At 54.7% G+C, this 23,707-nt stretch overlaps 4 protein-coding genes across 13 annotated transcripts; 2 read left to right on the forward strand and 2 right to left on the reverse strand.

The window, feature by feature from the left end:
* Window positions 1-1,131: 1,131 nt before the first annotated feature.
* On the forward strand, window positions 1,132-9,280 carry ZNF428 (zinc finger protein 428). Its single transcript, XM_036833631.1, has 3 exons — window positions 1,132-1,389; window positions 4,218-4,422; window positions 8,749-9,280. The coding sequence occupies exons 2-3, from the start codon at window positions 4,347-4,349 to the stop codon at window positions 9,255-9,257; spliced, it is 585 nt and encodes a 194-aa protein (XP_036689526.1). The 5' UTR covers window positions 1,132-1,389; window positions 4,218-4,346; the 3' UTR covers window positions 9,258-9,280.
* SRRM5 (serine/arginine repetitive matrix 5) lies at window positions 4,458-6,264 on the reverse strand. Its single transcript, XM_036833951.1, is given in 3 exon segments — window positions 4,458-4,465; window positions 5,072-5,207; window positions 5,209-6,264. Coding segments are annotated over 3 exon segments (1,200 nt in total).
* Window positions 9,281-9,366: 86 nt separating the features above from the next.
* IRGQ (immunity related GTPase Q) lies at window positions 9,367-21,846 on the forward strand. Of its 4 annotated transcripts, none has more exons than XM_036833630.1 (3): window positions 9,367-11,027; window positions 18,569-19,100; window positions 20,352-21,846. In XM_036833630.1, exons 2-3 carry the CDS (start codon window positions 18,571-18,573, stop codon window positions 21,673-21,675), a joined length of 1,854 nt encoding a protein of 617 aa, XP_036689525.1. In that variant the 5' UTR covers window positions 9,367-11,027; window positions 18,569-18,570; the 3' UTR covers window positions 21,676-21,846. The 4 variants fall into 4 exon arrangements, with proteins under 4 accessions (XP_036689525.1, XP_036689521.1, XP_036689523.1 ...); XM_036833626.1 differs by lacking the exon at window positions 9,367-11,027 and adding an exon at window positions 17,832-18,112; XM_036833628.1 differs by lacking the exon at window positions 9,367-11,027 and adding an exon at window positions 18,119-18,289.
* ZNF576 (zinc finger protein 576) lies at window positions 11,038-18,559 on the reverse strand. Of its 7 annotated transcripts, none has more exons than XR_005017459.1 (3): window positions 17,004-17,864; window positions 15,487-15,706; window positions 11,038-15,348 (listed from the first exon to the last, which is right to left on the reverse strand). XR_005017459.1 is itself a non-coding variant. In XM_036833637.1 (3 exons), the coding sequence occupies exons 2-3, from the start codon at window positions 17,086-17,088 to the stop codon at window positions 14,921-14,923; spliced, it is 513 nt and encodes a 170-aa protein (XP_036689532.1). In that variant the 5' UTR covers window positions 17,089-17,104; window positions 18,542-18,559; the 3' UTR covers window positions 11,038-14,920. The 7 variants fall into 7 exon arrangements, 6 of the variants coding, with proteins under 6 accessions (XP_036689532.1, XP_036689530.1, XP_036689527.1 ...); XM_036833637.1 differs by lacking the exon at window positions 15,487-15,706 and adding an exon at window positions 18,542-18,559 and having other exon boundaries at window positions 17,004-17,104; XM_036833635.1 differs by lacking the exon at window positions 15,487-15,706 and having other exon boundaries at window positions 17,004-17,104; window positions 17,607-17,836.
* Window positions 21,847-23,707: the final 1,861 nt, after the last annotated feature.

The following is a 23,707-nucleotide window of genomic DNA, read 5'->3' on the forward strand; positions in this document are numbered from 1 at the left end:
AAAAAGATCAGAGGAAGCCTGTCACATTGACATCTGTGCCAAGATATGAATGATGAGCACAAGAGCAGCTACTCGAAGATCAGAGGGAAAAGCATTTTCAGGCAAAGGGAACAGCAAGGGCAAAGACCTGAGATGGTAAAGAGATTGGGGTGTTAGAGGGGAAGTGGAAGTAGACAGGATTGGATGGGGATGGGGGTTGAAGTCAGAGATGAGCAGGGTTAGACCATGTGTATAGCTCCTGGGCCATGATAAAGGGTTTGGATTTTTTTCTAAATGTAACGGGGTCTCATTGGAGAGTTTTAAACTGGAATGTGAGTCACATCCAGGAAGCCTGGAATTCTGCAATAGCTTCCTATACCTTCATCGTAAAGTCTGAGCTCCTAACGTCGCCTGTAGGAGACTTTCCCCTCTCTGACTCTGTTCCAGGTGCACCAAACTGCTTTCACTTCCTCCAACCAAGCAATTTTTTTTTTTGCCTTTAGGCCTTTGCCCTTGCTGTTCTCTCTGCCAGAAAGACTCCCTGGGGCAGGCGCCTCCTGTGGCTCCCACAGCTTCCTCTGCTTTACTCATCCCAAGTCTGACCACTCCGGGTTGTGGTTCTGATTATGTGTGAATCTCCTTCCTTTGACTGGGGGGCCAGCAGGATAGAGGCTGGGTATGTTCACTGCGGAAACCATAGTTCCCTCTAGCACAGGGCCTGACACACAAGAGAGCAATAAATATTTATCCTGGTTATGGGGGGAGGGTTGTGAGGGTTGGTAAGGGTCTTGTCCCTTGTGCCCCCTCTCCGGATGCAAACTTATTCCGACTGAACGGAGGCTGCCCGCTTCGCGCTAGTCCGCAGTCCCTGTGCGCATGCGCTATTGCCCGGCGTTTTCCATCCCCCCACCACCAAGCCCCTCATATGCTAATCAATGCGCTCCAGAGTATGGCCCCTCCGGGGAATATGCAAATTAGCTCTTCCATCGCCCGAGGCCTCCCATTGTCCCGCGCTAAGATTATGCAAATGAGCAGGCCTCAGGTCCAGGATCCAGGCAGAACTGGTACCCCCACCCCACCCCACCCCCAGCGCGTCCCATTCTTTGTAAGACGCGTTCATGATCGCTCACGCACGCGCAAGCCTTGCAGTTTCTCGTTCCGTCCGGCTGCGGACTGTACCAAGTAAACCCGGACAGCGAGGGGCAAGGCCCGGAACCCCCTGCGCGAGCCTTGTCGATGGCCCGACTAGACCCCTCTTCCCACTATGCTACAGGAATGGTCTATCTCGCCGCGCAAGCGCCCTAGGCTCTTCACGCCCCTCGCACTCCCTCCTACCCCACTTGCAGCGCAGGCGCAAAGCCTGGGCGTGCAGCCGCTGCCGCCGAGCCGGAGCTGGGGTCGCCAGCGCCGGTGAGTGTCCGGGATGGAGGTGCGCGGGGCATGCTGGGAAGCGGGCACTACGGCACCGCTGCATGATGGGAGTGACGGCTCCCGTCACGGAGGAGCCGGCAGCAGTCTTGGGCCGTGATGGCTTGAGGGCGAGATCCAGGCTCCCTTTTCTCCCCCAACGCATCTCCGTGCCGTCCTGGGGCATCCTGGGAAAATGGGACGCCGTGCTCTAAAGCATTGTGGGAGTCTGTCCCCTAGTCGTTATGGGCCTGGTGCATTCTGGGATTATCCTAGCTTCTTGTGGGGAACCGTCCCTTTTGTCATACACCTTCCGCTGAGCATCCTGGAAGCTTGGAGTGCTTCGACGAAGAGCGCCTTGGAAGGTGGTCATTATAGGCCCGAGGCATCCTGGGGAAAATTGCAGCAGCAGGGGGGACCGGTCCTTATGGTCCTGTCTAAGGTTTTGTTCTTGCCTCCTCTCCCTAGCGTTGTGGGAATGGGTGCCTATTATGTTCGCGCATGGCATCTTGGGAGTTGGTTGCTGTAGGTTCATGACACTGCGGGGTCTCCGGCACTGTTTGCATTATGGTAGGGAGAGAACCTCATTTATGCCCCTCTATGATCGTAGAAGCCAGTCTGGCCGCCATGTTCACTGTAGGAATGGGACTTTGGCACCAAGGACTGCCTCCACCTGACATCTGGAATACTCTGGAAGGAGCTTTGTGTGATGTGGGCTTGGGGAAGGGTAGGCTGCACTGGTGAGCAATGTCTCCTGCGAATCCCATAGGAAGTTCTGATTGTCCCTGGTGTATGGTTGCCGGTTAAAATATAGAACCTCCAGTTAAATTTGAATTTCAGATTAACAACAAAGAACTATTTAATATATCCATGTTCCATGCAGTATTTGAGGTGTACATTTCTAGAAGACTCATCTGGAATCAAATTTAACTGGGTATTGTATACTTTTATTTACTAAATCTGGCAACCTATCCTGGCATAAAGTAGAGTTCCCAAATTAAATGGAGCCCTATAGGCAATAGGGTATTATGAGAACTCTTCTCTGCCAGTTATGAATCCTCTCTGTCCTTAAAGCCCAATCCAAGTGTCTTTAGAAAACTCACCTGCCATTGATGCCAGCTTTCCCGTGCCCCAGCCTCCTCCAGGCTTCAATCCTAATCTTTTTCTCTTTAGTCCCCAGCATTAAACTCGAACCCTAGAGTTTGAAGGGAATCATGCGTTTTCCACCATATTAGCCAGTGCCCAGCACAGGCCTTGGTATATAAGAGGTGCAGCTGAGGCTGCCAGCCCCTTCATAACTTGCTCTTCCTGGCTCTCTACTCTCAGGGAGCACAGTGGGAGAAAAAGAAGTGCTGTGTGTGTGTGTGTGTGTGTGTGTCGGGAGTATTGATGAAGAGGGAGAAAAAGGAGAGGAGTCTTGAAAGTCTTCTTGGAAGAGGCAGAGGTGGTGTTTGGCTGAGGAGAAGTATAGAGGTTCTTGTGTTTGAGGTGGGCTTTGGAGAGAGAGTAAGAATTCTCCAGGCAGACATGGGGGAAGGAGCACATTCTAGACAGCAGTTGTAGGATTTACTAAAACCCACAGATGTGAAAAGTCCTGTTGTGCACAGGGAGAGGTGAGAAGTCTGGAATGGCGGGGGTTTATAGAGGGTTGGGGTTGCGGGTAGTAATAGCCACTGCTAATGGAGTACCTGCCACATACCACCAATTTATATCAACGAGCCTACTGAATCTTCAAAAAATCTTTTCCGCTGAAGGATCATTTTATGAGAGGTAGGATGACATGGCTTCAAATCCTAGTTCACCCACCTACTAGTTGGTATGATAATTCTCTTTGTGCCTCCATTTCCTCATCTGTGCAAAGGAGATAATAATGTCTCAACGTGGTTACAAGTACGTAAGTTAAGCCCTAGAAGCTCTTTTTGTACCTAGAAGGAAACAGGCTAGAGAAGATACGTCCTTTGTTTGAAGCTACGCAGCTAGAATGTGGCAGATTTAGGATTCAAACCTAGGCATCATCTTGCCAAGGTGTAAATTGATAAAGAATTAGGGCAGGGACTTCCCTGGTGGCGCAGTGGTTAAGAATTCGCCTGCCAATGCAGGGGACACGGGTTCGAGCCCTGGTCCAGGAAGATCCCACATGCTGTGGAGCGACTAAGCCCCTGCGCCACAACTACGGAGCCCGCGCACCTAGAGCCCGTGCTCCACAACAGGAGAAGCCACCGCAATGAGAAGCCCGCGCACCACAATGAAGAGTAGCCCCTGCTCGCCACAGCTAGAGAAAGCCCGTGTGCAGCAACGAAGACCCAGTGCAGCCAAAAATAAATAAAAACTAAATTAAAAAGAAAACAAGAGTTAGGGCTGACATTCACAAATCAGTGCAGCCATACTAGTTTTTTAAATATAGAACTACTTCTAGACTGGTTGGTATATCACCACTATTCCAAGTAATCCCTACCCCCGGCTGCCACTTTGGACTCTTCCCCCCGCCCCAGACTTTCCCACAGCCTAGCAAGTAAAGGGTTAATGCCTGGCATAGGCCCATGTTCCCCTCTCTGTTCTGATTGGTGCCCATGTTGGTACTCGCTGTTAAATACTTGGAGTATTACCCTTCCCACCCCATTGAATGAGAACCAGATGGGGAAATAAAGGCCTACAGAGGGGTAGAACCTGCAGTGAAGGCTCTGTAGGCAGTCAAGGCCCTTTAGGCAGTCAAGGACAGGGTTGGGATCGTCTTTGCCTTGCCCACAACACTGAGCGCACCGAGTCCTGGGGAGGCAGATGCTATGTAAAAGTTTATTGAGTCATCACAGGCCTTTCCTTCCCCTGTCCAGCATCCCTGTCTACCTGCTGACATCCTGCATCAGAGGACTTGTGGCCGACGTGTGGCTGTGGAAAGCTGGCCAGGGAGGGACACTGCCCAGCTGCTGCTCTGCTCCTGTCTCCTGTCCCCTCCCCTGGCCATGACAGAAACCCGTGAGCCAGCTGAGACTGGGGGCTACGCCAGCCTGGAGGAAGACGATGAGGACCTCTCTCCAGGTGAGATGGCCTTCGAGGTGGTGGTGTTGGCTTGACTATCTTCCTGGTTTGGGATTGGGGCTCCGCTGAGAAATCTTGACAGGGAGTGGCTCCTTATCTCGCTAGGTTTTCTGTTCTGATTAGGACTCTGTGCCCTGCTAGGGGATCCCTTCCTGCTGAGACTTCTGGGGGTTATAGATTGGCTGGGATTGCTCTCCTTGTTGTGATCGCTTTCTTTGCTGGAAGTTCTGGATCGGCTGTGGTCTCTTCTTTCTGGGAGTTCTAGATCGGCTGTAATCGCTCTCCTTGCTAGAAGTTCTAGTTTGGCTGAGATCTCTCCCCTTGCTGGAGGTTCGAGATTGTCTGAGAGCACTCTCTTTTCTGGGGGTTCTGGATCGACTGTAATATCTTTCCCTGCTGGAGGTTCTAGTTTGGCTGTGATCTCTCTCCTCACTGGAGGTTCTAGATTGTCTCTGATCTTTCTCTTTTCTGGGGTTTCTAGATTGGCTGTGATCTTTCTCTTTTCTAAGGGTTCTAGATTGGCTATGATTTCTTTCCTTGCTGGAGGTTCTAGTTTGGCCGTAATCTCTCTCCGTGCTGGGGGTTCTGGAGCGGCTGCGACCGCTCTCCTTACTGGGGGTTCTAGACAGGGTGCAACCTCTCTCCTTACTGGGTGTTCTAGATCGGCTGTGGTCTCTCTCCTTGCTGGGGCTTCTAGACCATCTGCGACCTCTCTCCTTGCTGTGGGTTCTAGATCGTCTGTGACCTCTCTCCGTGCTGGGGCTTCTAGACTGGCTGTAACATCTTTCCCTTTTGGGGGGTTCTAAATTGGTTATAACTTTTCCCCTTGCTGCAGATTCTAGAGTGGCTATGTCTTCCTATCTGACTGGGAGTTCCCTTCTGGGTACGACTTCTTGCCCTGCTATGATTTCTCTCCCTCCTGCGACTTCTTGCCCTTCTGGGCATTCTAGACCGGCTGCGACTTCGGGGCTGGCTGGGGGTGCTAGACTGGCTGTGACTTTGGGGCCTGCTGGGTGCACTACCTTGGTTGTAACTCTCGACCCTGCTGAACACTTCAGTAGGGCTGTAACTCCATCCCCTGCTGGGGGTGATCATCTGACTATAACCCTTCGCCGTCCTCGATGGTGACGGAGACGGGCAGTAACCTTTCTCCTCGAAGGGAGTTCTCGTGGGGCTATAGCTCTTTGCCCTGCTGGGGGTTCCAGCCAGGCTGGAACTCCTCCCCATAACCAAGGCTCCTGGGGGGCTGTAGCTCCTCTTTCTGCTCGCATTTCTAGGCCGGCCGGCACTCCCTTCCCGGTTGTTGGTTCTCGGCTGGCTGCCACTCTTCCCCCCACTCCGTTTTTGCAGGGAAGTAGGAGTTCTCACCCTGCTGGGCATACCTGGTCTGGCACCATTAGTTCCTATCCTGCTGGGAGCGCTGGCCCCGTTGGCTGACCTCTTGGAGCTGCGGCTTCCCCTTCTGCCGGGAGTTCTGCCCCGGCTGTGGGTGCCTCTGCGCCGGGGGCGTCTTACCCTGCTGGCCTTGCTGGCTTTGCTGGCCCTGGTGTCAGTGCTGGCTTTGCTAGGCGTTCGGGCCGTGCCGTGGACTCGGGACTCGTTGCTGGGCTGGTTAGAAGGGGCTGCCTTTGTACTTGCCCATTTGGGAGATTTGGAGCTGCTTGGGCTCGTGACCAGGTTAGGGGCGGTCAGAGGTTAGGTGGACACCGAGGAGCTGTTGGGCATTGCCGACTTGGTGCCCTTCAAGGAGGCAGGAGGACTGGGAGACGCTGCGGGCACCGAGGGTCCCGTGGACGCGGGAGACATGCTGGGCTTCCGGGCTCTCGCAGGTGGAGAAGGCATGGTGGCCGCGCAAGGGCTTGTGGTCCAGGAAGTCACCGTGGACACAAAAGGCCTGGTAGCCGTGGGGGACCACCTGATTGCCTTTCCCGGGCCAACTTCGTGAAGTCACAGTGGGCAGTGAAGACTCTGGAGGGGAGATGGTGTGAAGTCAGAGGCGGGAGGAGAAAGAGGGGTGGGGCCCCAGCTCAAAGCTGGAGGTGTTTCGTCTGTGGTTTGCAGCCGTTCAGCAAATGCCTCCCCAGGCTGCCTTATGCTCAGCATTGCTAGGGACACAGAGATGGGTCAGACCCAGGTCCTGCCTTCCAGGGGTCTCCAGTCTCTAGACCGTCACTGTCCAGGCTGTCACGGTGTGTTACGGGGCAGGGGGAGCCCAGACGAGAGAGGCACTGACCGCCTGGGCAGTCAGGGAGGACCTCATAGAGGAGGTGACGTGAAGCTGGCGCCTTAAAGAGGAGCAGGAGTTTGCTAGTCGAGAAGGAGAGGGTCGCCCCAGGTGGGAGAAGAGCAGAGGCGAAGGCCTGGAGGAGGGAGAGCAGGGCCACCCTTGTTCATTCAACCCACACCTCCTGTTGGGGACCCCAGATGAGTCAGAGCTGCCCCTGAGGGGTTCCTAGCCTGAAGGAGGAGACATTCTGGGGCCCAGATGGCTACAGCCTTTAGGACAGTGACAGAGGAGATGGAGCCAGGGTGGAGGGAACAGGGGAGAGACCCTCTGCCTGAAGTCATCGGGGGTGGTGACTTCATGGAGGACAGAGCCTGTGCTGGGTCCTGAAGGATGAGTAGGAGATCGCCAGGCAGATAGAGTGGGGAACAGCGTTCCAGGCAGAGGGACCAGCCCATGCCAAGGCCTCCGGAAACACTCGTTAAATGGCAGACAGACAGCAGGACAGAGGCAGGAACAAGTAAGAGACAGAGAGAGCTGCAGGGAAGGACAGACGCTCAGCAAACATAACCTGTTCTTCTGAGCTGGGTAATGCTGGGGACCGAGCGATGAGTCAGACCAGGCCTGCCCGCTGGTCTGGTGGGGAAAGGACTTTGGACGGGCACAGAGCTGAGGGTTCAGGGCTAGGACAGACAGGGGGCAAAAGCAAGTGACCGGCTGCCTGGGATTAGGAGATCTGGGATGCCCCCACCAGGGAGGAAGGCCTCCTTCTGGGTCCTTAAAGGATAACGGGAGACATTTCCAGCAGAGGGAATGGCATGTGTGAAAGCCGCAGAAAAGCTCTGTCAAATTGAATGCCAGGCACAAAGAAAGTGTTCTAGATGCTAGGGACGCAGTCATGAGCCAGATGAAGTCCCTGCTTTCAGGGACAGGCAGTAAACGTATAAGCAGGTGTTACATACAATACCTTGAGGAGAAAAATAAAGCAGAGTTAGGGGCGTAGAGAGTGCTAGGGAGGGATTGCTGGTTAGACAGACTGACCAGGGTTTCACTGAAGTGACACTTGAGCAGAGATGTGACAGAGGGGAGGGATCAAGCCTTAGTCCGTCTGCAGAAAGGGTGGCAAAGGCCCTGAGGTGGGTGCCGACCTGGGGAGTTGAGGGACGTGAGGAGGCGGTGGGGCGGGCCCAGTTGTAACGGGGTCCCCGTACGCTGCCAGAGGAAACTGAGGAAGGGGGGCCAGTGGATGCAGGGCTAGACTGTCACAGTCCTAGGAGATGCTTTGGGCAGGCTCCTGCCACCACGTCTGTAGAAGCCGGTATTTTGCTGCCGCTGTAATGGGGGCTCCCCTCTCCACACCCCCCATAACAGTTGTTGGTGTCACCCTTCCTGTACATTGACTTTCCATTTTTTTCTTTTTTTTTTAAACCTAAACTTGTCCTAGGCATGTCCTTCATACCCATGAAATCACAGTAATCTATCTATACTTATAAATAAATATTTTAACTCACTTAACTAGATATTTTTGTATTTATATATATATATATATATATATATATATAAAAAACCACATATATCAGAGTATGTATATGTGTTCTAATTTGCTGAAGTACCTGTTCAAGTGTTTGTCTCCCTAAAATGATCCAGTGTAGGCCATCACCCACCTTTAGCTTTTTCCCCGTTTAGCTGTGTGACTGGAGGCCAGTGAGTCGCCTAACCTCTCTGTGCCTCAGTTTCCCCACTTGTCACTTAGGGATAATAGTACCTCCCTCAGGGTTGTTGTAAGGATTAGTTGAGTTAATATATAAAAAACAAGGTTCTTAAAATAGCAGTGGACGCTGTCATTGTTGTTTTTATTACTCCTATGTCTCCTACTTTGTTCTTTTTAAACCCCTAAGATGCAGTTCTTGCAAGACGTTCATTTGCTTGACACACAGATACGGCCTGTTCTGCACGATGGGGATCCATCTGTGGGGAGAGCAGGCCCGGGCCCGGGCTGCCCTCTCCATACTGTGGCGAGTCTACGGGGCTCAGGGAGGGGACAGCCGGGCACAGCCTTCTGTCCCCTGATGCCGCCGTCTTTCCTCTTCCACCCCCTCTAGGCCCTGAGCATTCCTCTGACTCCGAATATACTCTCTCAGAGCCGGACTCCGAAGAGGAAGAAGATGAGGAGGAGGAGGAAGAGGAGACCACTGACGATCCCGAATATGACCCCGGCTACAAGGTGAAGCAGCGCCTGGGGGGGGGCCGGGGGGGCCCATCCCGCCGGGCCCCCCGTGCAGCCCAGCTCCCGGGCCCCCCAGCCCAGCCCTGCCAGCTCTGTGGCCGCTCAGCCCTTGGGGAGGCCCCACCGGGCACCCCGCCTTGCCGGCTCTGCTGCCCCGCTACAGCCCCCCAGGAAGCGCCAGCTCCTGAAAGCAGGGCCCTCGGGGAGGAAGAGGAGGAGCCGCCTCGGGCTGGGGAGGGCCGACCAGCTGGGAGGGAGGAGGAGGAGGAGGAGGAAGAGGAGGAGGAGGAGGGCACCTACCACTGTACCGAGTGCGAGGATTCCTTTGACAACCTCGGGGAGCTGCATGGGCACTTCATGCTGCATGCGCGGGGTGAGGTGTAGGCAGCGCCCCGACCTAGGGAGCTTGGCAGAGGGGTGGGGCGGGTGGGGTGGGAGGAGGGGGCTGAGGACATCGGGGTGGTCGCGGTGGTCATGGGGATGGGGTCCCACCGATCTGTGTCGTCTTAGCAGTAGTTGTGTGAAAGCCAGAATAAAAGCCAAATTCTGTGTGTCGGCCGAATGTGCATTTGAGGTCTGTGTGTGTGTGTGTGTGTGTGTGTGTGTGTGTGTGTGTGTGTATGTGTGTGTAAGCTCGAGTGTGTAAGGCATGCGCCTGGGCATTTACCTCACCATCCCTGGGTTCCTTGGGGAAAGCTAAGGATCGTTGTTGCCAAGATAATTAACGTTTACTAAGTGCCTATGTTCAATGTGGTTCCCATGTATTTCATCATAGACCCCGTGATGTACAGGCTCAAACACAACAGAATTTTCTTGCTTACGTCATAGTCCAGGATGGGTGTTTCAGGTTGGCAGGTAACCTCCATATGGTGATTTGGGGACCCAGGCCATCCTGTAAGCCTTTTGTCATTCACGTGGTCACGGCTGGGTGTCCATGGCCTGGGTTCTGCCAGAGGAAGAGGAAAGAGAGCCTGGAGAGGTACACATGTTCTCTTAGAAGCCCCAGCCTGGAGGTGGCACATAGCGCTTCCACTTACGTTCCTTTACAGAGACATCAGTCACATGGCCACAGGCTGCTGCAAGGGAGTCTGGGAAAGGCGGTCTAGCCAAGTGCCCAGAAAACGGTTTGTGGAAGACAGCTAGTGCTCTCTGCCACTTCCTCCAAGAACTTTCACAAAGAGGACTTTAATTATAATCATAGCTCTGCTTCCTGAGCGCTTCTTGGGTGCCAAGTGCCAGTCCAAGAGCTTTATGTATATTGACTTAGAGAAGTTGTGCATCTAGGAACTTACAAAAATAGAACTTTAATTATAATTACAGCTACCATTTCCCCAGCACTTACAGAGCGCTGCATTTTATTTACATGAGATCATCGGGTCCTTAGAATAACTCTGTGAGGCAGGGGCTGTGACGCATTAATTCATTTAATAAGTATCTTTTGAATACTTGCTGTGCGCTAAGCATTGGGAACACACCAGTGAATAAAATAAAATCCTTGTCCTCGTGGAGCTTACATGGAGGTGGGAAGGGGCCACCGGTGGGGACAGATAGTAAACAAGAAATAAACAAGAAAGATGTAACATATGCTGGATGGTGGTAAGTGCTGTGGAGAAAAATAGAGAAGAGAAGGGAGAACAGTTCTGGAAGAGGGTGCAGTTTAAATAGTGTAGTCCTCCCTGAGGAGGTGACATAGAGACCTGAGACCTAAGCAGAGACCTGAGAAAGGGAGGGAGGGAGCCTGGCACACGGGTGGGGAGAGCGATCTAGGCGAGGGGGCGGTGGGGCAGGAGCCTGCCCCACGTGTTAATTAGGCGAGAGTAGCTCGAGGGATGAGGTCAGAGGGGAACAGAGGGTCAGCTTATTACAGCCTTGTGGAAACACAGGCTCTTGCTCTGAGATGGGAAGTACTAATTCACAGAAGCTTGGCACTGAAGCTCCTTTGAAAATAGAAGCCTAATTATAATAATAGCTAGCATTTACTGAGCATTTACTGTGTGCCAAGCTCTGTTCTAAGGCGCTTTACATGTGTTAACTCATAGAAGCTTGGCAACTAAGAACCTTCAAGAATAGAACCTGAATTACCATAATGGCTCACAGCGGACCAGGCCCTGGGCTAAGCGCTTTATATGGACGATCACATCGGATCCTTATGAGGTAGGGACTGTTACTTATTACTCATTCATTCAACAATGATTTATTGAGCACCTAGGAGATGCAGGCACTATTTGGGGAGCTGGGAGTAGAGTGGTGAACACAATGAACAAAAATTCCTGCCTTGGTGAGGTTATACTTTAAAGGGGAAAACAGATACTTGAATATTTAAGTAAACATTTAAAATGTTAGAAGGTTATAAGTGCTGTGGAGGAAAAGAGAAGGGGGATGGGGAGGCTTGTGTGTGTGTGTGAAGCAGTTTCAAATGGGGTAGTCAGGAAAGGCTTCACTAAGAAGGTGACATCAGAGCAGAGACCTAGAGGAGGAGGAACAGGTCATGTGGCTGTGGGAACAGCAAGTGCAAAGGCCCTGAGGTGGAACCTGCTTGGGATGTTGGTGGAAGCGCACTTGGGGCCACAAGGCTGTTGCTGAGGAAGGCAGGGGGAAGACTGGTGGGAACACAAGAGCTGAGAGGGGCAGAGAAAAGCAGAGGGGAAGAGGACCGGGTCACACAGGCCATTAATACCGACTCTGACTTTCTCTCCGAGTCTGTCATCATCATCATAATTCTTAGAGGCGTAGGGGCTACTATCATGACCATTTTACAACTGCTACAACCAGGGCACAGAGAGGTTGAGTAATCTTCTAGAGGTCACACAGCTGGGAAGAAGCAGAGGCCAGGTTTGAATCCAGACAACTGGAGGTAAGGCACCCATTCTTAGCCACTAAGCCACACACCAGAAATGGCTGTCCACAGCCACCATCTGACTTGCAGGAGTGTATTTGGTCTCCAGAGTTATTGAGGTTTTTTTAATCACGTTGGTTACCAACATTTAAAAATGGGCAGGTTTGACACAAAAATGGAAGTTTCTGGCTTCCTTGTGAGACTGATTGCTGAACCCACAATCCCATGGGGCAATAGTCTGCTGGAGCTGAGTAGGGGTCACCTCCTATTAATGGGGCATTCCCTCCCACATGCCCAGTCCCCACTGTCTGGCATCTGGACCCCTTACACCCTGCTTGCCTCACTGATTTATGGTACCTGCTTGGCCCCAAAGAGCATTTACGTTCTGACGCCTGTTACAGGACCTTGACCAAAGCATCTTTCAAAACCCATACTTTTCATCCTAGAAGCTCAGAATCTTATATTTATGCACTCTTTGAGACTTTCATAACCACTATAGCTTAGCATCAATGAATCTCAGAATCATCAAAGCAGAAATTCACAGCTCATTAAAACAACATGGATGGATCTTATTTCCTGGAGCAACATGCCTAAGCCCTCTTCTGCCCTAAGACAGGGCTTTCTAAGCATAGAAGTAGCGAATTATCCATTCATCATCAAAAGTTCCTAAGGATCACGAGAGACTGGGAATCAAGAGACCTAGGCTACTGCCAATGGGGTCATTCAGTTCTTCAGGGCCCAGGCAGGATATGGAGACCAAGCTAGGAATTACAGAGGATTCAGTACCGGGAGTTGGTTACACAGGTACTAAAACGCTGAGAGCACAAACATGGAAAAGTGAGGTGACTGAGAAATGAGTGTCTGCAAGAAGCTCCCACCTCTAGGACTGGGATGCAGAAAGAGAAGCGCAATGACCAGAACCCAGTGGGAGCTTGGAGGGCAGGCCTCGCCACGTGTGTGGCTGGTGCAGGGACTGGCTACCACACAGCTGCTGCTTAAACCCCAAGAGGGGCACAGTGCCTTGTTCTGAGAGTGTAGAAAGGTATTGGAGCCCGAACTGCTGCTGGAGGGGTTCCAGCAGGCGCCCAAGGCAAGGTGAGTCCCTTCTCCCCTCTTCCAACCTTCCTTCTGCCCATACCTCCTGTGGGATGAACTTAAGGAAGCCAGCTCTCCAGGGAGTCTGGGAAGCATAGCTGCAGAAAGCCCAGCCTCACAGAGCAGTGTGGAAGGGTGGGCTGAGGCTGAGAAATAGGTAAACAGCTGGGCACAGTCAAGGAGTTCTTTCTTGAGCCTCCATGGTAAGCGCTATCCTAGGTTCTGGGGATGAAGCAATGAGGAAGACAACCCACTTGCCCTCAGAAGCTTGGATTCTAGAGGAAGGACACGGATGATGACAGAAACACAGGTGTGATAATTCCAAGTGTTGAAGAGTGCTGGGAAGAAACTAAATCAGGCTAAGGGTTGGAGGTGCTATTTTAGCCAAGGAGGACCTCTCTGAAGTGGCAGGTATTGAGACCTGAATAATGAGGAGGCAGCCTTGCAAAGTTCTGGGTAAGAGGGAACAGCAAGTGCAAAGGCTCTGAGGCAGATGCCAGCCTGGCATGTGTGGCTAGAGTGTAGTGAAAAAGACAGAACCGGGAGGGAGTTGAGATTGCTTAATGGGCTGGGACCTAATCACTGTTGGGTTTTGTGGGCCTGGGTAAGGCCTTTGGATGTTACTTATGGGATGCCGTTGGAGGGTTTTGAATGAGGAGTGATGTAAGCTGACTTACATGTACACAGGGGGTGGTCTGTAGTAGAGAGACTGGAAGGGTGGGGGGAGCAGTAGTGATAGCAGACCCAGCCTCCTGCTGTCTTCTTGCTCTGCCATCCTGTTGTCGCTCTCATGGTCCAAGATGGCTGGATACCATGTCCACATTCCAGGCGAGAAGGTGGAGGAAAGGCAGGTTCCTTTCTGAAGCTTGAGGACTCTACCCAGGAATTTAGTCAGAACTCAGTCACGTGGCCACATCAGGCTGCAAGGAAATCTGGGAAAGGCAGTCTTTGTAGCCACCGTGTGCCTAGCTTAGAAGTGGGAGATAGCTCGGTCTCTACCATATCCATCTCACCTGTGGGCTTTCAAAATATCCCTCAATTCAAATGCAGTCTGTGATTATTGTATGCAGTGCTGTGATTATTGTATGCAGGGCATCGACCATTGTCTCTAGGGGCAGGGCAGGTAATGCAAGGGAGTAAAACTGGTCCAGTGGAACTCAGCCCAGGGTTGGGCCTTTCAAGAGCTGAAAATAGGATCTTAATGGAATATCTCCCTGTGTTGGCCAAATACAACAGGAAACAGAAGGTATCTCTGTTTGACTCCAAACCAGTTTGCCCACAGGGCCAGGCCAGGTCTGCCCTGAGCTCCCCACTCCCCATGCCCTTATGTTCTCTGGGAATTCCTGCTCAAAAGCCAGAGTTCCTTGTTTAGACATTTTATTGTGGACCTTTTGTTTTTAGATACTATTTCTGTTAGTTTATTCATGCCACCTCACCTACACATACAAAAAATATTCTATGACCAGAATGGTACATAAAATTATTTAAATGAACAATAAATTATCTGGGGAGGAGGAGGGCAGAGCCATCCAATGCCATGGCCCCTCCTTGAGTGGGAAAGGCTGGCAGGGAGTGGGAAGAGACAAGGGCCCAGATTGCAACCCTCACATGACTCAGTACAGCCTCCGACTTTGCTGTCCCATCCCCAAAGGCTCAAGTTGCTCCACGTGTGGGACCCGTTCGGTGGCATTACAGGCAGGCGACACCTCACTTTCCCTCCCCCATTCAGGCCCAAATCCAGGCACTTGGCTCTTGCAGCCCCATCGCATCCATCTGGGAAGAATTAATGGTGATAACACAATCTGCAGCTAGTTGTGATTTCAAACTATTTAATTGGGAACGAGGAAGATACAAATAACAAATTTCCCTCTTTCTTGTTAATTTCATTTTTTTAAACAAAAGATCTCACTATTGTTTGATTTTACTGTTTCCCTGAAGGCTTTTGTGTCTTCCAAAGACGGAAGCTCTAAATGAGCATCTTCTGGGTCCTATTGATCAGGAGTCCTTTGCCTTTCTAGGGAGGAAAGTAAATCCCTCCAAGGCTCCCATCCCATATCAGACGGGGGTCCCACCAGCCACAGAGCTTCCACTGCCCTAGGGAGGGCTGGACCAACACTCAGAGCTCCCCCCGGGCATGCCGGATGTAGTGCTGATGCAGCCCTGCTTCCTGGGCAAAGTCCTGCCCGCACTCAGTGCAGGCGAAGGGGCCAGGAAGGGGGTGGGCCTCGTGCGCCTGGCGATGCCGCCTCAGAGAAGCGGCCTGCCCAAAGGTCTTGCCACAGTCAGGACAGGGGAAGGTGGGTGGGGTGGTGGTGGGCACAGCCGGCTGGGAGGGCCTGGCCGCTGGACCGTGGCTGCGCTGGTGGGTGATCAGGGCCTTGGAGGAGGGGAAGGAGCGGGCGCACGTGAAGCAGATGAAGAGGACCCCCTGCAGCTTCTGGGCCACGAAGTCCGCTGGGTGCTCCCGCTTCATGTGACGCTCCTGGAACTTGGAGTCTGCGAAGGTGATGAGGCAGCGGGTGCACTGCAGGGCCCCCAAGTGGCCTGAGGGACACGAGGAGAGGTTGGGGGAGGCCAGCAGGAGTCTCGAGGGCCTCTCCCAGCCTCAGAATCGCACCAACAGTGAGCATGCAGGGCTTACTATGTGCCAGGTGCTATGCCAGGCCTGGACGGCACACTTACTGGACCTGTGTTATGGATGAGCAGACCGAGGCTCAGAAAGGTTAGGTAACTTGCCGACAGTCATGAAGCTAGGAAATGAAACGGCGGAGTCAGGACCGGAACCAGGGGGTCTGCCCTTCCTACAGAGCCGTGTGACAAGAGCACAGCCTCTGGAGCCAGACTGCCTGGAACTGACTCCTGGTTCTACCACTTCCGAGGCAAGTGGAAACGGCGTTTTCATCTGGAAAATGGGGTAATGACCACATCAGTATCTACTTTATAGGGCTGTTGTAAGGAATAAACGAATTAACGTATAAAAAGTGCTTAGAACAGTGCTACACAATGGTTTGCAATAATTATTGTTGAGAAAGAAAAGAAGTCCCACAGCTAGGAGCTGGCCTGGCACTCACAGCTAGGCCTTGGTGTTCTCCTGTTCAGCACAAACAGTTTCACAGAACATCGTCAGACAAGGCCATGCTGTGACTGAGACGAATCAAGACAAGACCATGCCATGATGCCTTCCAAACACAGACAAAACGTGAACACTGTCCAAGCCACGAAAATGGCCAGACACCCCCGAGTCGTGGCTAATTTGAGTGCCTGCTGCTGCTTTACCAATTACACCTGGAGCCTTGCTTTGTCCCTCCCTCCTTCTAGGTGAGATGTATTAAGACAGCCAGCCACGTAATTGCCCCTGCTTCCTGGCAGCGTCCATCCACAGCAAAACCCCTTTCTTGAACCCTTCCCCAGATCACCTACCACAAGCCTAAATCCTGTAATAAGTCCTTTCTTATTACTGAGATGCCCCACGGTATGTGTGTGCTTCCTCAGCGCAGTGAGCAATAAGCCCAACTTGGTCAACTCCAGGTGTGTTCCTGGTGGTCTCCGGCTGGAGAGCATTGACACTGTGGCTTTCATCGTTATAAACACTTAACCTCTCTCTGCCTCGGTTCCCTCATGTGAAAGTGATAATTACCAATTTCACAGAGTCTGTTAGGAGGACGGAATGAGATAACAAATGTTAAACTCTTAGAATGCACCTAGCACATAATAAGCATTCAGTAGAAGCTGCTGCTATTATCCTAGGTCAAATTGGCTACCTTCATTAACATTAAGCTTTCCCCTTTTCTGCCACTAATCCCCATACCAGCCAGCCCCGTGAGGTGAATAGTGGCAAGCCCTTTTGACAGATTGGGAAACTGAGGCCCAAGTCACACTGAGAGTCTGGGGCAGAGTTGGGACTGGGGCTCTCTGCCCTTTCCCAGCCACCTCTCCCACCCCAAGCCTCTCTGGATGCCACTCTGTGCTTCTGAACTGCATCCCATTCATGCTTATGTGGATAGAGCAGGATGGGTACGTCTGAGGGTAATAAGGGTAGGGGTGGGGAGTAGCAGGTCCTGGGAGGGCAGCTCCGGGACCATTAACAGCTCCTTCCCAACAGGCAAATCCCTGCAACGCCCTGGACACTGAAATTCTATAGAAATCCTTTCAGCATCACAGCTCCTGCACCCCACCCATCTCTGATCAGCACTACTCACAGATGTCACCTCCCGGACTTTGGGGACGTCTCTCCTTGGACGAATCCTGCTGCTCCATGGCCTCTTTGGGGTGCCGGTCCTCCATGGTGACTGAGACCCCTCTGGTCAAGAGAGGAGCACGCATGACAGAACAGTAAATCAAGTGAAGTCGCTTATCTACAGCGAGTCTTAGAGGGCCCGCCAATCCTATGACCTTTGACAGGCTTGGCTTTGCCAGCCTTTGGCCGACCCCCCACGAGATAACATCTCCTTGAATTCTAACCTGATAGAGCAGCTCGCTAGAGAAGATTCAATCCTCCCAGAAGAGTCAACTCCCCGGGTTTGTGACTCCCCTTAGAGCCTTCTCACTTGCGTGAGACCTCTGACCTATGCCTCCTACATCAAACTAACTCCCTGAACTCAGAGCGCGGGACCCTTGATCTTTGACACCAGCCTCATCCCCTTCTCTCCCACCTGTCTTGAGGCAGGTAGTGGTACCCACGCTTTAGCCTGCCTCCTTCCGGGAGACATCTTTCTCTGACATCCCGAAACTCTTATTGCACCTAGAGCCCCCGCTTCCCACGCGCGCTTTCAGCCGCTGTGACCCGCTGCCCCAAGCACTGCCCTCGGCTCCCTCCCGAGGCCGGTAGCTCAGGCCTCTGCTTTTCTCCAGACAGCAGAGGGCTGCCTTTCGTTGCGCCTGTCAGTTGCTCGTCACAGCGCCGTCACCCGAAGGGAAGCGGGGTAGGGCCCACCGAGTCTCAAAGTCCCGGTGGTTTCCACGGCCTTTCGCCTGATAAGCCTTTCGAAGCCCAGATCTCGGGTTGCCAAACGACTGCAGTGATTCAGTCGCGCCAACCCGGTCCTCAAAATAATGGGAGTGGTCCTTCTCTGCACTGGGGTGCGTAATGATGACGTTGCAAGCCTCCCTTGCCGTACAGACCTAAGCTTAGTGCGCAAGTGTGTTAGGCGCTCCTGGCGCGCACGCGCTTTGGCTCCCTCATTGTTCAAGGTTCGGCGACCGTGGAGGAGCGAGCGCCCTTCGGCCGCTCTGCGCAGGCGCTGCAAAGGGCCCTGTCCCCGAGGTTACGCTTTCAAGACACACCCCCTCCTAAAAGGAATGACGTCAGGTTAGAGCCCCGGGAAAGGGTCTGGACATCCCCAAATCCCGGCGCTTTAGCCTCATGGGCCTCCGTCCTCGGACCCCAGAGGCGGGGCTTCTCAGCGGCTGACCGACTGCTACCAACTGCGCTGTCCCGTGTGCCGGCTGTTTGCTCGGTCGGTGATTTGGAAGGGAGGAGTGAGGGGTAAAAACATCTGTGTCCCTGAGGGAGGAGGGGGCTAGAGGGCGATTTCTGAGTTTTTGAAGCGTAAAGGGAAACGCATCCAGAAAGAGGGCGGACAGGACTCCCAGGTCCCTGGGGAATAGGGCCTGGGCGCCAGATTTCTAGGTGCCTGGGAGTGATACCCGAGAACGAAAGAAGTGGACAGGGTAAAAGGCTGAAGTCTGAGACCAGAGTGGGGAAGCTAGGAAAGAAAAAGGTTGGGTGCTCCGTGACCTGGGTCTTCCTCTCCCCGCTTTCCAGCCATGCCTCCGCCGCGGGGTGACGTGACCGTCTTATTCCTGGGGCCTCCGGGCTCGGGAAAGTCTGCTCTGATCGCAGCGCTGTGCGACAAGGATGTGGAGACGGTAGAGATCCCCGACGGACGGCCGGATTCCGGGCTCCCCAGCCTGAGAGCTGCAGGCCCAGGCCTCTTCCTGGGCGAGCTGAGCTGCCCACCCGCAGCGCCGGGGCCGTGGGCGGCGGAAGCCAACATGCTGGTATTGGTGCTGCCCGGCCCCGAGGGGAATGAGGAACCCTTGGCCCCAGCGCTGGGGGAGGCAGCGCGGGCCGCCCTGGCCCGAGGGACCCCGCTGCTGGCTGTGCGGAACCTCCGTCCCGAGGAGTCACAGCATGTAGCCCAGGCCCGGGATCACACCGCAGCCCGGCTGGACAGCGCCGGGTTGGGCGCCGCGGCTCTCTTTGTGCTACAAACCGACTGCCGCAGCAGCGACGGCTGCGAGGAGCTAGAGCGCCTGCGGGCGGCGCTGCGGAGCCAGGCGGAGGCACTGCAGAGGTGAGCGGGGCGTTTCAGGGTGGGTTGAAGAGGACTGGTGCTTTATTTAGTCTGTACCTCCCACCCCTAAGGTGCTCTTTGAGGTCTGCGAGACCCCGCCCTCAGCGAGTTTGGGGCCAACCTTAACGGGGTATCTGCTGGAAGCCCTGCTCCCTCGTCCAAATCCCGACCCTCAGCGCAGGTTTTGAGGTCCACGAGGTTCCACCTCAAACTAGCGCTGTGTGCTTGACCCTTTTCTATCATCTAGGCCAAAGGTCAGCTAGAAGTCCGGACCTGTCATCCAGGTTCCGCCTCCTGCGAGCGCTCTGAGGTCTTGAGCCCCCGCTCCCTCGCGAGAATTCTAGGAGGGGCCGGGACCTAGCGCCCAAACACTGCCCCCAGGCCAAAGTGTGAACGAGGGCTCACTCTCTCCAGGCAAGCTGGTGATCCCCGCGAAGCTTTTACCCGAAGACTCGACTCTCCAGTCTTCACCCTCCTGCCCACCATCTGCTTGGTTCTCAAGCGACCCCAGTCTCCGGAGAGCCACACCCTAAGCGAGCTTGGTCGTTTCGGGGGCCCTCCCCCACTTCCTTTCTCTAATCCCCTCTCGTTTCTGTGTCCACTTGCTGGCTGCCTCCTGAATTTTCTCCCCCAACCCCAAGCGGCCTCCTTTTATAGACGTCAGAACGAGGCTCAGCGAGGGGCAGCCTCTCCCCCAGGCCCACCACTCGTCTTTCTTCCTTAGCCAACACGCCCTTGGTAAGAACTAGTAGATGAGGGTTCTCCCCTCACCTGTCTTTACAGCCCTCCTAACTCCTAGTCTCAGGAAAGAGCGCTCTTGGTGACCTCGCCCTTGTCGAATAGGGCTCGATTTTCGTTTAGTCCTCAATACAGTCGCCATTCTTTCTTTGCTCTAAACTCCACTCGCTATGAGTTTTGCCCCGCCCAGCAGGGCTTTTTCTTAATCCTGCAGGTCCCTCGGAAAGACCCGCTCCCGCAGAGTTGAACCCCGGGGAAGACTAAGCTGGGTCCCCGTTTTCGGCTCTGTTGGCAACCTGATTTCTGATTTCAGTCCAGCCGTCCCACCCCTTCTTTAAGCCCCTCCCTTTTCTTCATAGCCTCTGATTCTGTGCCATTAGTCTGGCCCCTCCCTTTCCTGATTATTCGGAAAGCTCCGCCTTGTCATCATAGCCCAGTCCTGTCCCCCTAGCCCAGCTCGCCAGCATTTAGCCCCTCTTCTGCCCTTGACCCCAACCCTCCCTTTCCCCGCAGGCTCCTGCCACCGGCTCAGGATGGCTTCGAGGTGCTGGGCGCTGCAGAGTTGGAGGCTGTGCGCGAGGCCTTCGAGACGGGTGGCCTGGAGGCGGCGCTGTCATGGGTTCGGGCCGGCCTGGAGCGACTGGGCAGCGCGCGCCTGGACCTGGCCGTGGCCGGTAGGGCTGACGTGAGCTTTGTGCTGAACATGCTACTCGGGTTAGATCCTGACGACCCAGGTGCGGTGCCTGCTTCGGCGCCCGCGGAGCCCATGCCCTACCCGGCCCCAGAGCGCCCCAACGTGGTGCTCTGGACCGTGCCTCTCGGCTCCGCGGGCACTGCTGCCGCCCCCCACCCAACCCACTACGACGCTCTCATCCTCGTCACCCCTGGGCCCCCCACTGAGAAGGACTGGGCCCAAGTCCGGCCCTTGGTGCTACCAGATACGCCGCTGGTCTGCGTGCGAACAGACGGCGAGGGCGAGGATCCGGAGTCCCTGGACGAAGAGGAAAAGAGCGGCGAGAGCTTAGGGAACGCAGGCGGAGGGGGGTTTGAGAATGCACGCAGTGAGGGAAGGGAGAAACGTGGCCCTGGATCGCACAAAGCAGGCAGTGGGGAAGGTTCAGAGGACGCAGGCAGCGAGAGTTTGAAGCCGGTTGGCGTCGGCGTGAAGAAACCGGGCAGCGGGGACTCAGAGCGCGCGGCCGCACTGAGCCCAGAGGACGAGACGTGGGAGGTGCTGGAGGAGGCGCCGCCGCCGGTGTTCCCGCTGCGGCCTGGCGGCCTCCCGGGGCTGTGCGAGTGGCTACGGCGTGCGCTACCCCCGGCACAGGCGGGAGCGCTGCTGCTGGCTCTGCCACCCACGTCTCCCCGCGCGGCCCGGACCAAGGCTGCGGCGCTGCGGGCCGGGGCGTGGCGGCCAGCCCTGTTGGCTAGCCTGGCGGCGGCGGCGGCCCCGGTACCGGGGCTGGGCTGGGCCTGCGACGTGGCGCTCCTGCGAGGTCAGCTGGCCGAGTGGCGGCGGGCGCTGGGGCTCGAACCCGCGGCGCTGGCACGACGCGAGCGCGCGCTGGGCCTGGCGCCGGGGGAGCTGGCCGAGCGGACGCGCTTCCCGGGTCCGGTGACGCGCGCCGAAGTGGAGGCGAGGCTGGGCTCGTGGGCGGGCGAGGGCACCGCCGGGGGCGCGGCGCTGGGCGCGCTCTCCTTCCTGTGGCCGGCGGGCGGCGCGGCGGCCACAGGGGGCCTGGGCTACCGCGCGGCGCACGGCGTCCTGCTGCAGGCGCTCGACGAGATGCTGGCCGACGCCGAAGCAGTGCTGGCACCGCAGGTGCCCGCGCAGTGAGTGGGGTGTTGAGGACCGGGGCTTCCGGGGTGCCCCGTGTCCCGGCTGATCGGCTTGGTCAGGGGTTGAGGACTCCAAGTCGCCGTAAGAGGGAGAGGGCGTGGGGATCCAGACTCTGGCATGCTAGTATGGGATGTCTGGGCTTGTGAGATCACAGCGGTGGGGGGGGAGGGGGGAGGGGAGCGGGGGCCGCCACTCAGAATCCCGGGTGCTTGAAGGCGATGAGGGTTCTGACTACCGGTTGGAATGTGACTCCTCATCACCAGGATTCCTGGGTCCTGAAGGGGAATAGAGTTCGGGGGACATGACTTCTGATTTCTCTGGGGGAGCAGAGGGTGTGACCCTCAGACTCCTAGACTCCTGAACTCCTGAAGGGAGTTGAGGGTTTGGGACTCCTCCAAGGGGGTGTATCTTGGTCTCCAAAGAGTAGAAACTGGATCTGTTAGGTGTCTAGTCTTCCAGGGGGAGAGGAGGTGGAAGCCCTGCTTCCTGATGAAGGGGGTCTCCATCACACCGGGGACCCTAGCGTGGAGGCGGGGGTCTGGGTTCCCCGGGGAGCTGGAATCCTTGGGCTTCTGAGCCACAAAGGGATATAAGGTCTGGGTTTCTCGGGGGTGGGGGGATAGGCCTGCATACAAAGGGGACTTTGAATTTTCACTGGGGGGAGGAAGGCTCTCTGGAGTCTCAGAACTCCTCGCTCCCAAGAGGGTTGTGGACCTTGATTCCTAATTCATGGGTGGTGGAAGGTCTCCATCTAGAGGAGGGAATAGGGGGCTGTGCGAGAGAGCTGGAGACCTTTGGTTCCTCTTGGGGAATAGAGGGGTCTCTAACAGTTGCTCCACCAGGGGCCTGGTGACCCAGATTTCTTTCCCAGTTGTTGTGGGGAGAATGGTACCACAAAAATGAGAGGAAGTAAGAGTTCTGGGCATGGTGGGCTCTGGGGGGTAGCCGGAGACCAGGAATGAGGCCTTCTGGGTGTGGAAGGACAGAAACCCCTACCTCAGAGGTATCTCCCAAAAGTCCCTAATGGATTTGGATCCTGGTAACTAACTGCCTTTCTCTGAGTTTGACTGGAGAGGGATATGACTGCCCCCATTTTAGAGGTGCTGAGCGATTATGGGGCTCTCTGGGGACCCTGTTCCTCTGTCCCTCTGTCCTTTAGGGGTTTCTCTCTTTTTTTGGTCTTGGTTTCTTCTGTCATTAAACCTTAACCCTTTCTGACCTTGGTATTATATACACCTGCCTTTTGGGAAAAGCAACTGTACTGCTGCACTGATCCAAACGCTTCTGTGTTGGCTACCTCAGGTATCCCCGAGAGACACAGAGAATGCCACAGTGAGCAAGGGACCCACGGAGCAGCTGGGCAGGTGTTCCAGACCGTGGGAATGTGCCACAGTGAGGCAAAGGCAGAAACCACAGTGCCTGGAATGTTCTAGGCTGCCAGCTCCAAGTAGAGGAGAAGCCACAGGTCACAGAACTCTTCAATGCCAAAAACAGAAAGGGAGGACCTGAGAGGCCATCCGGCAGAATCTCTGTTATGTTAGATGGGGAAAGCAAAGCCCAGAGAGGGCAGGCTCTAGGCCCAACAGCACACAGCAAGGCCCCTGCCTGTTCTTATTTCCTGCCCCCGCCCATCCCCCAATCAACCTGATCTTCCTTCTGATGTTTGAGTGGGCCACCTGGGATCCTGCCTCAGGACCTTTGCACTTTCTGTTATTTCTGCCTAGAACGCTCTGCTCCCCGATCTTCCCACGACTGGCTCCTTCTTGTCAATCAGGTCTCAGCTCAAGTGTCCCCTCAGAGAAGCCTTCCCTGACCTCTGTAACTGAAGTAGCTCACACCCCCACCCCTATTATTCATCTTGGCGGGTTATTTTTCCTTGTAGCAATTATTACTGTAGAAAATGACCTTATTTATTTATTTACCTATTTATTGGTTATTATCCCCATACCTGTCCTGTTCTCTGCTGTACCCCCAGCACCTAGAACAGTGCTTGACACACACAAGGTGCTTAGTAAATAGTTAATTCATT

Source organism: Balaenoptera musculus, chromosome 19 (genome assembly GCF_009873245.2).
Source record: "Balaenoptera musculus isolate JJ_BM4_2016_0621 chromosome 19, mBalMus1.pri.v3, whole genome shotgun sequence".
Classification (NCBI taxonomy): Eukaryota; Metazoa; Chordata; class Mammalia; order Artiodactyla; family Balaenopteridae; genus Balaenoptera; species Balaenoptera musculus.